Here is a 12,835-nt window from a genome sequence, read left to right on the forward strand (position 1 = left end):
AAAGTTCTTTTAAATATCAAAAGCATTTTTTGACATTTGGCTGTTCATTATACAAATAGAACACAGAGAACCAACCCAGAGAAAATAGGGGAGGGGGGAAGGAGGAAAGTAACATGGTTGCTAAGTAACTCGACTAGTAGACATGTGGATTAATGATGTGGCGATGCATCCAAATCCCAGCAAGTGAGCTGCTGAACTTAAATTCAGTAAATTAAATTCTGAATTTAAAAGGTAGTACCTGTGAAAGTGACCACGAAGACCCTATCTTGTTTGGCATCGTGACTCCACACCCACAGATAAATAGTTGACTCCTAACTGCCCAAGTCACTCATTGTCAAGAATGTGGCTCACCTCCACCTTCTTGTCAATGAGGAATCAGCAGTAATTGATGACTTTGCCAGCAACACCTAATTCCTGCAAATGAATGAAATAAATTGGCCTATGGAACTGTTTATGCTCCATGCAACCCTTCACCCACCCAACTGTCTAATCCAATCAGCATGTTTCTCAAACACATTATTAAAGAATATCCAAAATGTTTCTGCTTTGTAAAATGCCAAGAAGGATGTTCAATTACATGTTGTTCTTGACTTTAGAATGTCCCAAAGCACTTTAAGCCATTGAAAATGATTTAAAAGTGTAGTTATGATTATAACAAATATTTTAGAGACATCAGCTGGTCATCTGTAACTTTAAAAATCATTAAAAACTCAGTTTGTACACATATGACTTCCACTTTTATTTAAATAAACACTGCACAATGGTTTAAAATAAATACATTTATTCTTCATAAATCTACTAGGATGGTTAACTTGAACAGAAAGTTGTGGATTTTCAATGTTTCAAACCTGAAGCAAGGAAAGCATATTTTGAAGGATGAGTGTAACATTTCTCCATTAAAACCATCTCACAGGCACAAATTATTTCTAAATATATTGCTTAATTATACACACAAAGAAACTTCTATTAGACGTGCAGTTGAAAAAGCATTCAGGATTTCAGTATCATTGGGCCCCAAATAATTCTGCAAATTAAGTATTGGTCTCCAGATTCAGCATTAGAAATTACCCAAAGTCTAGCAGACAGACATCAAAAGATAGAAAATTCCAATTTTCAAAAAACTTGAACTCTAGAAATAATTGTGAAAAAGAATTCAAGCTGCTGGATAACTTTTCAAATGCTACTAAAACTTCTTTTATGTAGAAATCTGATGAGTTTATCAAAGCACTTATTACAGTTCAGTTTGTTTTCAGTTGGTTAGCACTTCCAACTGTATAATTATCAGACAACTTATGTTTGTCTGTTCCAGTGTGCTGCAGGGGATAGGGATCTATTATACTTTTGGGGTTTAAGTCTGCACTAGTATATGTGAAAAACAATCAGTACATTGTTATCTACAAGGAAAATAAACGTTGAAGTTGCATGGTAAGTTTCTCATGATAGCCTTAATTTCCCACCTAATTAGTCAAACTGTGGAAGGCCCTGATGAAGGGTCTTCAGCCTGAAACATTGAGCGTCTCTTTCCATAGATGCTGCCTAACCTGCTAAGTGTTTCCAGCATTTTCTATTTTTATTTCTGATTTCTGGCATCTTTTTTTTTTGGTTTTCTGTTGTGCGGGGTAAGAGCAATTATCATACAGAGATCAGGAGTTCAAAACCTACATTCTCAAGTACAAAATTTAGCTTGTCACTTTCACACAGCATGGAGGGATTGTTTGAGGTGCTATCTTTCGGATAAGTTGATAAACCAAGATTTGGTTTGCTTTATTACGTACACATGGATTCCATGGCACAATTTGGAAGAGCAGGGGAATTCTGCTAGTGCTGAAGCCAATATTTATCCTTCAATCAATATCACTGTCTCATGGCTATTTGTGGGAGATCACCATGAGCAAGTTAGCTACGTTTCCTAACCCAGCACTGCCGCATTGTATTTCCACTAAGCCACCTCAGCTAACTGCAAATTAAAAAGACAGATCAGTTGACGCCCACTTCAGCCTTCCATCGGTGGCCAAAGGTTGCTGGCAGTAAAGAATTCGGGTGTCCTGAGGAGGTCACAGGCAGGGCATTCTTTTAGTAACTGCTGGTTGGACTTTGTGTAGCATGCTTTGTTTTGAAATTCAGGCACATGGCTGAATGATGCATTCATTCTAGTTTGCCCTGATTTGCAATGTGTTTGCTGTATGCTGTGTGGCTGAAGCCAGATCTGATTTTTGTTTCCTCTCTGTTAAGCAACTAAGGACCTACCTGCATTGAGAGATAACTGGTATTCCTTTGCCATGAAATATCACTCATGATTCTTCTGTTAATAGCAGTTCTATAATTTAACATAAAATATTTAAAGTTATACACATGACATGGGGCAATCTAAACTTTTCTGACTTAAAGGTTTTTTCCCAACAAGTAGCATTAATTTTTGAAAGATGCATAATATAGTTCAAGGATAATGAACCTGATCCCCTACTAAGTAAATCTAATCTATGATACTTCCAATTTTTTTTCCATTCTGGCTTCACTGACATTTACTAACCTGCATTTGAAAAACAGATAGGTAATATTGCTATATTGCATAAACCAGATTTATATATATATATTGGTGTATGAGGGATTTTTTGCATATATTTATTGCAGATAAAAACTGATCACTTTAAACATGGCCATTCCTAATGTCCTTAATGTAGTCAGTTAAGTCACACCCAGAATATTTCTATATGATTGATTTATCACATATATCCTCATGTATTCTATTGAAGTGACTAATTCCAAAAATTAATTCCAGTTTTGATTGAAAGAGGGACAAGATGAAACTGTGTGTGTGGGATGAGGTTTCCAAATATTTATTACAGACCCACTGCTCTTCACCAGTCAGCTCAATTGATTTAAGTTGCCTTTTGGCAATTGAACAAAGTAAAAGTTGTAACCGAATTATGTTGAAGTGCAAACAAACTACATAAACCATGCATTTCCACATAATTTGTATGTTAGCAGCGATTGTACAGAGAGACTAATCCATTGAATAAATATCAAATGTGCAGAAAGCATTTTCCTCATCTTTCCTCCCTTTGGTTTCCATTGGAAATAGAGCCCTTGGGGCTTTGCTTATTGAAGAATAATTTTTGGCTAGTGTACTGTAAAATTACATACCATTAATTTTCAACTGGGCTAAAAATCTCTATACAGTGTTTTCTACCTTAATTAGTGAATTGTGAAAGTTTCACACTGACAACGTGAGCAATTTGGAGGGACCAAATCGGGCTTTACCAAGTATCCATTTGGGAATTGCACGCAGCGAGGGCTTAGATCAGGAGAGGATGAGGAACAAGTTCCTGAAGCTAACTGCAAATCAAAAAGGCAGGTCAATTGAGACCCACTCAATCCTTCCATCCTACTTCCTCATCCTGTCCATGTTTCTTTTCTATTGCTTTCACTCATGTTTACCTAATTTTTCCCTTGAATTCATCTTTAGGATTCCTCACTGTTCCATGTGGTAATAAAGAGGGTGGGTCGGCTCATATAGGAGCGTAGATTCTCATCAGCTACTTACATGCAAGCTGGAATCATCAGCTGGAGGTTAATCTCTTGAACATTCCATTGGTGGGAACTCGGGCTATTTTACCCCACTCCAGATTGAGTTCACCTTTTTCAGCAGCCTCACCCTTGACAGCAACGTGCTCCGAGAAAGAGCAACACATTAAAAAAAACACTAAAGCAAACATTGACCAACAGGCAAAGAACTGCAGGTACTGGATGTCTAAAAAAAACAAATGCTGCCAGATATACTCAGCATCTGTAGAGAGCTGAGAGGCTGTTTCTCTCCACAGATGTTCCTGATCAAAAACTAAATACTGCTACATTGTGATAAGAGCAGTGTCATGTGTGCTTTTTTAAGATGGGAAGAGGCAATAATCTAAAATTCCTTAATGTACAGTCATACATCATGGAAACAAGCCGTCTGGCCATCAAGTACCTACTCTCCTAATCCTATTTTTCAGCACTTGACACTATCCCATGGCGTTTAACGTGCCGTCTAAATACTTGAATAGTGTGGGAGTTCCTGCCTCCACCACTCACTCAGGCAATGTGTTTCAGACACCAACCACCCTCTGGGTAAAAATCTTCAAGTCTTCTTCATGTCTCCTACCACCTTTACCTCAGGTCATCAACACCTCTGCCAAAGTGAGAGATTCTCATTATCTACCCAATCTATTCCCTCCATTTTATACTATCAGGACCATCACCAGCCCCCCCCCCCCCCCCCCCCCACCCCCCAACCATCCTGAGGAAAGCAAACCTAGCCTATTCAGTCTCTCCTCATAACTGAGGCACTCCATCCCAGGTAACATCCTGGTGAATCTCCTCTGCACCATCTCTGGTGCAGTCACATCCTCATTTTAATAAGGATTGAGGGAAAGCATTTTGATAAGGATTTAGAGAAAAATCCAAGTTCACAATACCCAAAATCTTTTCAAATCCACAAACTGAAATGTAAGATTATTAATAGATTTAATAAAGCTAGCTGTAAAAAGTTGGTTAATTAAACACTGGAGGTAATTTTCTGTAGAAGGGAATTTACCTCCTCAGGGAAAACATTTTCACTGTGCTATATCATCAAGGGAAACCTTCCAATACACAGCTTGTACGTGCTTGAAAAAGAAAAGGCAGATTTGCAGCATTTGAGGGAGGAACCGTGGTGATAACTTTAATTTGTCAACCATTAGCAATCTCTAAATGGTAGGGTCTTGGTTAAGTTACCAAACTAGACAGCAGAGATCTGCACCATTGATATAGTGACAGCAGTTTGTCTTCATGGCACAGGGAATTTAAATTCAAGTACTTAATCTGGAATTTAATAATAATAGTAACCACGATACTGGATTGTTGTGAAAACCCAATCTGGTTCACGAATGTTTGCCTTGGAAGCAATCTGCCAACATTACCCAGGCTGGCTGACCCACCAGGAAATAAAGGCCAGCACTGCCAGTGACATCCACATTCAATATGTGAGTAAATAATGTGCGGGCCCTCATCAGAGCCACAGGCATTGATTAGAAGTATAGCTACATGATATGCTACCCTCTCCTCTGATGGTATATTTCCAACACATTTCAGACTTCCAGCATCCACAATATTCTACAGGAGAAGTTTATAGATGTACCCCATTACATCTATATTACGGGAAGACATTAAACACAGACATTTTATGCTGTAATCAGCTGGTACAAAGTATACTGCAACAAATTAGGCCTCTTTTAAATTTTAAGTAATTTAACACATTCATGATTTTCACATTTTACTTAGAATTTACAACAATGTACCAGGGCATTGTTTTGGCTGCACGGATCTTTTATATTTCACAGGGAATGAAAATTTCTAATAAAACACCATGCAGATGCTGGAGATCTGAAATAAAACCAGAAAATGCAGGGAACACTCAACAGGTCAGGCACCATCTGTGGAAAGAGGAGTTTCAGGTCAAACACAAATGTTAATTGTGTTTCCCTTTCTACAGGTGCTGCCTGACCTGCTGAATGTTTACAGCATTTTCTGTTTTTATTTCATTTTGGGGTCAGAAACCAGGAGGAGTGCTCGCAAAATGAAAAGCTTCAACTTCAAGTCTCACATACACTTTTAGGGGACCCACTGAAGTGGAAAGGCTTCTCACAAACTCAAGTCAAATCAAGTCGAAGGAAAATTTTCTGCTTGATTTTGTTTTTTAATCCTCAGTGTGTACATTCTTCTTAAGATGCAGTCCCACTGTGACAATCCTGGAAATTTATTGGTTTTTAAAAAAAAACCAGCAGAAAATATAATCGGATCCGTCAAATTGGCTTTATTAACAGTTGCAATTTTGAAAACTTCCTTCCAAACCTTCAAATTGATTTTTATTTTACTTCTCAATATCTTGTGCATTAGTGGGAAATATAGATTCCATATTTGGCTTACTAAAGGACGGAGTAGCATTCAGCCCAAGCTTAGTTCCTTTTGTTTCCTAAAACTGTAAATAACATCGAAGCCCTTCCCATAGGATTACTTTCATGCAACTTCCAATAATTACAGGTTTAGGAAATGCAGAACAGAGTCATCAGGTCAACTGGGTTATTAAGTGGTTAACAGCTGTCTAACTTGGTTGCCTGGAGAAGCCTGATAACTATCAAAGTATGACTCTCTGTGTGTGCCGACCACAAACCTCATTCAAGTATTTAACAGAGTCTCTGGCTCAGATAAGGAACAGTACAGCATGTATCCCAATTCATCAATCTCCTCTTCTGTAAGTTCCAAAAACAGGTTCACTTTGGTATCTAAACTGCATGGCAAGAAGCCTTGCTCCAAGTAGCTTATTAGTTCTTTGAGAACCAGCAGGAATTTATCAGCCAGCATCTCTGGTGCCCAGTCTAATTCTTTTACACAACCATGGAGGATCACGTTGGTCAGCTGACTAGCTGTCAACTTGTTGAGGACGGCACTAGACTTACAGATGGCCTTCAGTATCTTGAGGCAGCAGCAGCGACAACCTCCATCCCTTTCATCCAGGGCTCGAAGCTTGGCAGTTTCAGCAGTTCTGAAGCTTTGCCGCCACATGTTTTCATACCGTCCGTTGCGGTGGGGTTTGGCGATCAGCATGGTGTCCTCCATCACTATCAGCGGCAGGAAGTCAATAAGTAATTTTTTACTCATGTCGTATTGAACTTCTAAAGTCAATGTTTCCGACGGAACCACCGGGCGAACGATGAGGTCCAGGACGCTCCCGATAGCTGGCCAGTTGATGGTTCCTGACAAGACCTTATCGAAATTTTCAGTCACTACTTTAGGTGACAGGTAACCACCCACAATGCAGCGGTCCCAGTAGCTGCTGCTCCGGGGAAAGTATTCCAGGTTTTCCCTGCGGACCAGCCAGAAGCCAGGGACGTTCATGATGGTCTCCTCCCCTGGAATTGTAGCCCAGAGGTTCTTCTCTAGGACCAAAGGTACCATCAGCTGAACATGATCTGCAGTGATGACCTAAAGAGTCAGATACAATTAAACTCTACTGTTATCACCATCAGAGCTTCCTGTATCAGGACAAGCATTTACAGTAACATGTAGTGCAATTAAACAACAGTGACAATAAAACCACTCAAGTTATCCAAAAATGCAAATATTCTTACCCCCTCTTACAAAAAGTTATCTGTATGATTCCCAAGACAACTGAGTAAGTATGAATGTCTATATCAGGAGCACAATGGAGTGTGAATCTGACACCCAGGGGTTCCCAATTCACAAAATAAATTAACCCTAGGTGATTAAACCTGTAACAGAACACCTGTCTCCTTTGGATTTGTGCCACTTTGCAATATTTCTGTAATATTCACATTGTGGCAGCATCCAGAATTGTTGTACAGAATGGGCAAAATAAAGATGTATCCTTCCTCTCCATTGTCCAACAATGCATGCACATTTCTTAAGGCTCTTTCCAGTACCACTGAACTAATCTGAATTTATCCAGGGGTCATCTGCTGTATTACTGAACTAGCCCAGATTTATGAATAGTACAAATTGTTTCCAAGGTAACTATAAACAAAAGCCATGGCTCCTTTAGTATTACTCTCAAGCTCCCTTCTGAAATCTGAACACAATCTAGGCTGTGACCTCACTGTGGAGGGAATGCCCACCTGAATGAGATGCCTCGCTCTGAACGACACTAAACAAAAGCTTTGTCTGTCCTCTCAAGTGTTCGTAAGATCCCAAGTTTACAAGAATGACCAGGAGAGTGCTCCCCATGCCCCAATATACACCTCTCAGCCAGCATGACATTAATAGATTACATTGACATTTATCACGTCACTGTGGGAACCTGTTGTATCTAATTAGCTGTCATGACTCCACATAGCAGTTCAAACTACTTAATTGACTGCAACCATTTTGGGTTGTGTTGGGGCCATACAGAGTCTGGCAGCAGGACAGATTATAAAACCCAGGCCAACTTCATCTGAATGAGCCAAGCAATTACCAATGTGCTTTGATCTAATCTTGCATTGAATGACAGCAAATGAGTAAAACCATAAATCTGTTCCCTTCCTATCCCCATTATAACTTTTTTATCCTTATGCTAGTCTCTACATAACACAACATTCAGTGACAGAGAAACTGGACAAGTGATCTACTGTCTGATCTGACTGAACCAATTTAATGGAAATTAATTGAAACCCAAACCTGTAAGTCGTCATACAGACTGCCACTGAGGTACATATCCCGGAGGGGCATGTCAGGAAGCTTGGTGTGAATGAAGTTCCGCAGCTCTGCGCAGATATCCAATGCAGCCTGTTTGGCTCGGCTCACCTCCGCACCCGGGATAACAACGTGTTTATGGTAATACATAAAGAGCTTGTCCTGCATGGACAAGCGGAGCCGGGCTTTCTTCAGATCCATTTGGGCCTTCTTACTAGGACTAGCACCCTTGGAAGCACCTGTATCAAGATACAAAATGGAGCAAATGTAACTTACGTTAAATGTATGTCTGGAAAATGAAGGTTTCCAATAACTCAATGTCTGACAAGTACAGACTGCCTCAATATTTATGACCTACAGCATGTGAAAGAACTACATGAATAAAATATTCTCTTGGCCCCAGCTGGGCATTGTAAAGAACAGTGGGTCTAACAATATGAAATGATTACTCCATTGTCCTGCTAAGTGGAACTGACTCAGATACGACAGCTCAAAAATGGGCATTCATGAAGCACTGTGAATCAGCAACAACAGAAGAGTACAGCACCACTCTCTGTACCACACAACTGCTTCACCAAGACAAATTTCAAAGGATCAGATGCTGAACCATGCGATGTCATGATAGCATAGTATAAAGCTAAAATAAAAATGTGTTTGAAGAAAATGCAAATATAAAATAAGTATTTAAAATGCCTTTTGTGACTTCACGGCTATTCTAAAGTATAGTCACTGATGCAGTGTGGGAAGTACAACAGCTAATTTGCACACAGTAAGCTCCCACGAAGAGAAATCAATAACAAACCAAAAAATCTTTGTTTGTTAGATAGTGACACCTGAAATTTAGGTAGCAGAGACCTGGGACTAGACAGCCAGAGGCTTTGCAGCTATGATATGAAAGGAGTGAGTGAGCACACACAAGACCGGAACCAAATAGCAAAGCTACGTACACCAAGAACATTCCTACCATAGTGCATTGCCTGCCATCCAAAAAAAATTCTTCACGCATTTCCTCTTTTAATAAATACACTATTGTATTCCAAACATATTGTTAGATTAAACCATCCACTGATTACACTCAACAGCTTACCTGCTTCACAGGTTGTGGGCAGTGTCTGTAGAGATCTACTGATATTTACTTTCATGTCCCTGCTCAACAAACGGGGCGATGACCCAATCCAGCTGGGTTCTTCCCAGCTTTGCTTTGCAGATCTCAGATCCATCTTGCTGGGGCTACTGGGGGCACTGATCGCCCGGTCATACATCTGTAAGATAAAGACAAAGGGTCACAAGAACCTTGAAGCAACAGATAATGTGTTCCAGTAGTCAAAGGAAGAGATCAACACGAAGTAAAAAACATGCTCCCATTCAAGTAATTTTAGTATCACCTCCGTGACATCCTTCATTTCTCAAGCCTGCTGAGATAGCAACAAGCTATATTGATAAAGATAAAATGTCTAAGCTGCTTCATAAGAAGGTTGCCAAATAAAATCCACATGAGGAGACAAGGACAATTGACCAAAGGTGATCAAAGTATCAGTTTTAAAGAATAGGAGAGAGACGCAAGGAAGTTTACAATGAAATATGAAAACTTAGGGCTGGGCAGCTGAAGACATCTGCCAAAGATGGAGGCTTTAAAGCTGTGGATGCACTAGAGGCAGAATTGGAAGGTCACAAAATATTGCAGTGACAGGAACAACTGCAGGGTTATAGAAAGGCAATGTCACGGAGCAATTTGAAAAACTGAGGCATTGTCAGGGCAATAGATAGCATGCACGGGGTCAAGGTTCGAATGGATTTTTTCATGAATTACAATACGCGTTTTCAAGAACTATAGCTTACATCTGTATATGGTGCAAGGCGAAAACCAATTTCTCTATTCTAGTTTAAAAAAAAACTATTTGAAAATTGAAGGCATGAAGAAAAATAGTGCAGTTACGTTTAAAAATGATGAGCACTCTTACCCTCTTAACAGCCAATGTTGCAATGCCCAGCATAGCAGCTCCACCAACACCCAACACCAGCCTGGCATTTGAGAGGACAAAGTCAATTGCATTCCCAACCCCATTGTCTCCTTTCTTGTTCTTTCCTTCTCCCATGCCAGCCATTATGAACAGAGGACACCTAGAGTAAAAAAAATTGTGTTAATATTAAAACAGGTGTCAAAGTACATTCTCCTTTAATTTAACATTGATTGGGCGGTAGCTGATGAGGAAGAAAGATCGTCATGGACCAAGAAAACTACCTACTGTTCTTAACCAGCTTCCTGAACAAATGCAGCCTAATACATCAACTGACAAGACTTAAGAATCACTCTGGTATGTCAGGTTGTCCTGGGTCAATTCCTGATGTGGGTCTCAAACGTGTAACCCCAGAAGTAACCCACAGAGGTAAACTAGCATATAGAACACTTCATGTTTAATTTAAACCACCAATAAATCATGCATTATTTCCAGTAAACATTATTGCCCAGATACATGTATATTTAATACTGGAAAAAAACAATTGCCTGGAGATTATTTAATCTTTAAGGATACAAACACTTTGAAACCAATATGATTGAATAGAGTCGACATGAATTTATGAATGGGAAAATAATGTTTGATTAATCTACTGAAGTTTGTTGAGGATGCATCTAATGGAGGTGAAGGGATACCAATGGACATGATGTATTTGGATTCCAGAAGGCTTTCCAAAAAGGGCACAAACAGGACCTCTGTCAACAAGGTTGGAGCACATGGAATTGAGAGTAAGATACCAGAATGGAATGAGAATTGGTTAACAGACAGAAAACATAGATGAGGAATAAACAGGTCCTTCTCAGGTCGGTAGACTGTGATCTGGAGTACTTTGAGGATTGGTGCTTGGGCCCCAATTATTCATAATTTATATTAATGATCTGTCTAAGGGGGGGGGCCAAAAGTAATATTATCAAATTTGCTGAAGACACAAAACAAGGGGAAATGTGACAAAAATGCAAAGAGGCTTTCTGGGGATGGAGACAAGGTAAGGGAGTAGGCAACAACACAGCAGCTGGAGTAACTTGTGAACTAAACCTGAGATTATACAGGGCCTTAGAAAGACCACACACTATAGTTGAGGTCTCTTTACCTAAAATTAACAACGGATATACTTGCTACAGAGAGAGTGCAGCAAAGATTCAGCAGACCGGTTTCTTGAGTTGTGGGTCTGTCATGAAGGAGATACGAGTAGGCTACGCCTCTATTCTCTAGAGTTCAGAAAAATGAAAGCTGACCTCATCACTCATTCTTAGAGGACTCAACGGGGTTGCTCCAGGGAAGATGTGATCCCTAATCAGGGAAAACAGTCTCAAAGGGGATGGCCATTTTAGACAGAAATGAGAAGAAACATCTTCACTCCGAGAGTGCTGAATCTTTGGATCTCTCTACCACAAAGCTAGGAAGATCAGTCATTGATTATATTCAGGTATCTGGCTATAAAAGGAATCAAGGGATGAGTTAGGAAAATGGTCTCTGAGATAGAAGAACAGCTATGGCACAGCAAGGTCAAGGGACAAGATAGCCTTACTCCTACAACCATCTCATGTTTTCGTCATTTGTGAACCAATGACGGGGAAGGAAAGTGTCCGTGAGCACTACACTCATTTCTTGACAGAAGAAATACATTTACTATCTTCAGCACTTAGTAGCCAATCAATGAGGAACCACAAAAGGTCACAGTGCACAGAGGCCACTTGCCCAATTATATTAATGATGGCTCAATAGTGCAAATCAAAATAAACCCAATGGAAAAACATTCCCTCCATTGTCTTTGCTTTAAGTATTTATGCAAGTTTGCTTTAAGAGATGAAATGGTATCTGCTCCCATTAAAATTGAATATCTCTTTAGTTATGTATTGCATTCCTATTTATAAAATCTAAAGCACTAACAAAATCAAGGTAAATCAATCGAGTTCTGAGAAGCCATGATATAATTGGACAGTGAAGCGTGCTCGAGAGATTACGTTGTGTCCTCCTACTCCATTTCCAGTATGAATTAGAGGAAAAAGCTGGCCAAGTTCCTGTGCTTATTAACTGACCAATGATTCCACCAAAGTGAATTATGGAACACTTTTGTACTGGAATGGGAATAAGCTCGTTCTTCCTTATTGCACAAGGATACAAGAAATAGAAACAGAAGTAGGTTATATGGCCCTTCGAACCTGCTCTGCCACTCATCAAGATCATGACCAACTTTCTTCCTCAGCACCGTTTTCCAGCACTAACCCCTTATCTCTTGGCTCCATTACTACCCTAATGGATAGATTGCAAACATGTATGGATATTGGAGTAGATACAACTGGTCTTTGAACTTTGGGATACAGTCATCACTGGCAGTATTGCCCATTCCCAAAGGTGCTGGTGAGCCTTTTCCTTCAATCACTGCATTCCCTCTGGTGGAGTTGCTGCCACAATGATGTCAGGGCACTCTGGGAACCAGTGACAATGAAGAAATAGTGATGCATTTCCAATCATGTTACTTTAACTTAGAGATGGTGGCACCACAGTGCCCTTGTCCTTTAACGTAGCAGAGGGCTGACTGTACCTGTGGAATTATAATTCGCATTTCAGGTTGGGAAGTAAAGGAGAAAGTGAGAAAAAGCTGACCCAGT

The 12,835-nt window shown here is 39.8% G+C and overlaps 1 protein-coding gene across 1 annotated transcript; it reads right to left on the minus strand.

Moving 5' to 3' along the window:
- Positions 1 to 5,810: 5,810 nt before the first annotated feature.
- Positions 5,811 to 10,310, minus strand: mief1 (mitochondrial elongation factor 1). Its single transcript, XM_052042924.1, has 4 exons — positions 10,167 to 10,310; positions 9,293 to 9,467; positions 8,191 to 8,444; positions 5,811 to 6,999 (listed from the first exon to the last, which is right to left on the minus strand). The coding sequence occupies exons 1-4, from the start codon at positions 10,308 to 10,310 to the stop codon at positions 6,193 to 6,195; spliced, it is 1,380 nt and encodes a 459-aa protein (XP_051898884.1). The 3' UTR covers positions 5,811 to 6,192.
- Between the last annotated feature and the right edge of the window lie 2,525 nt (positions 10,311 to 12,835).

Source organism: Pristis pectinata, chromosome 33, assembly GCF_009764475.1.
Source record: "Pristis pectinata isolate sPriPec2 chromosome 33, sPriPec2.1.pri, whole genome shotgun sequence".
NCBI classification, from domain to species: domain Eukaryota; kingdom Metazoa; phylum Chordata; class Chondrichthyes; order Rhinopristiformes; family Pristidae; genus Pristis; species Pristis pectinata.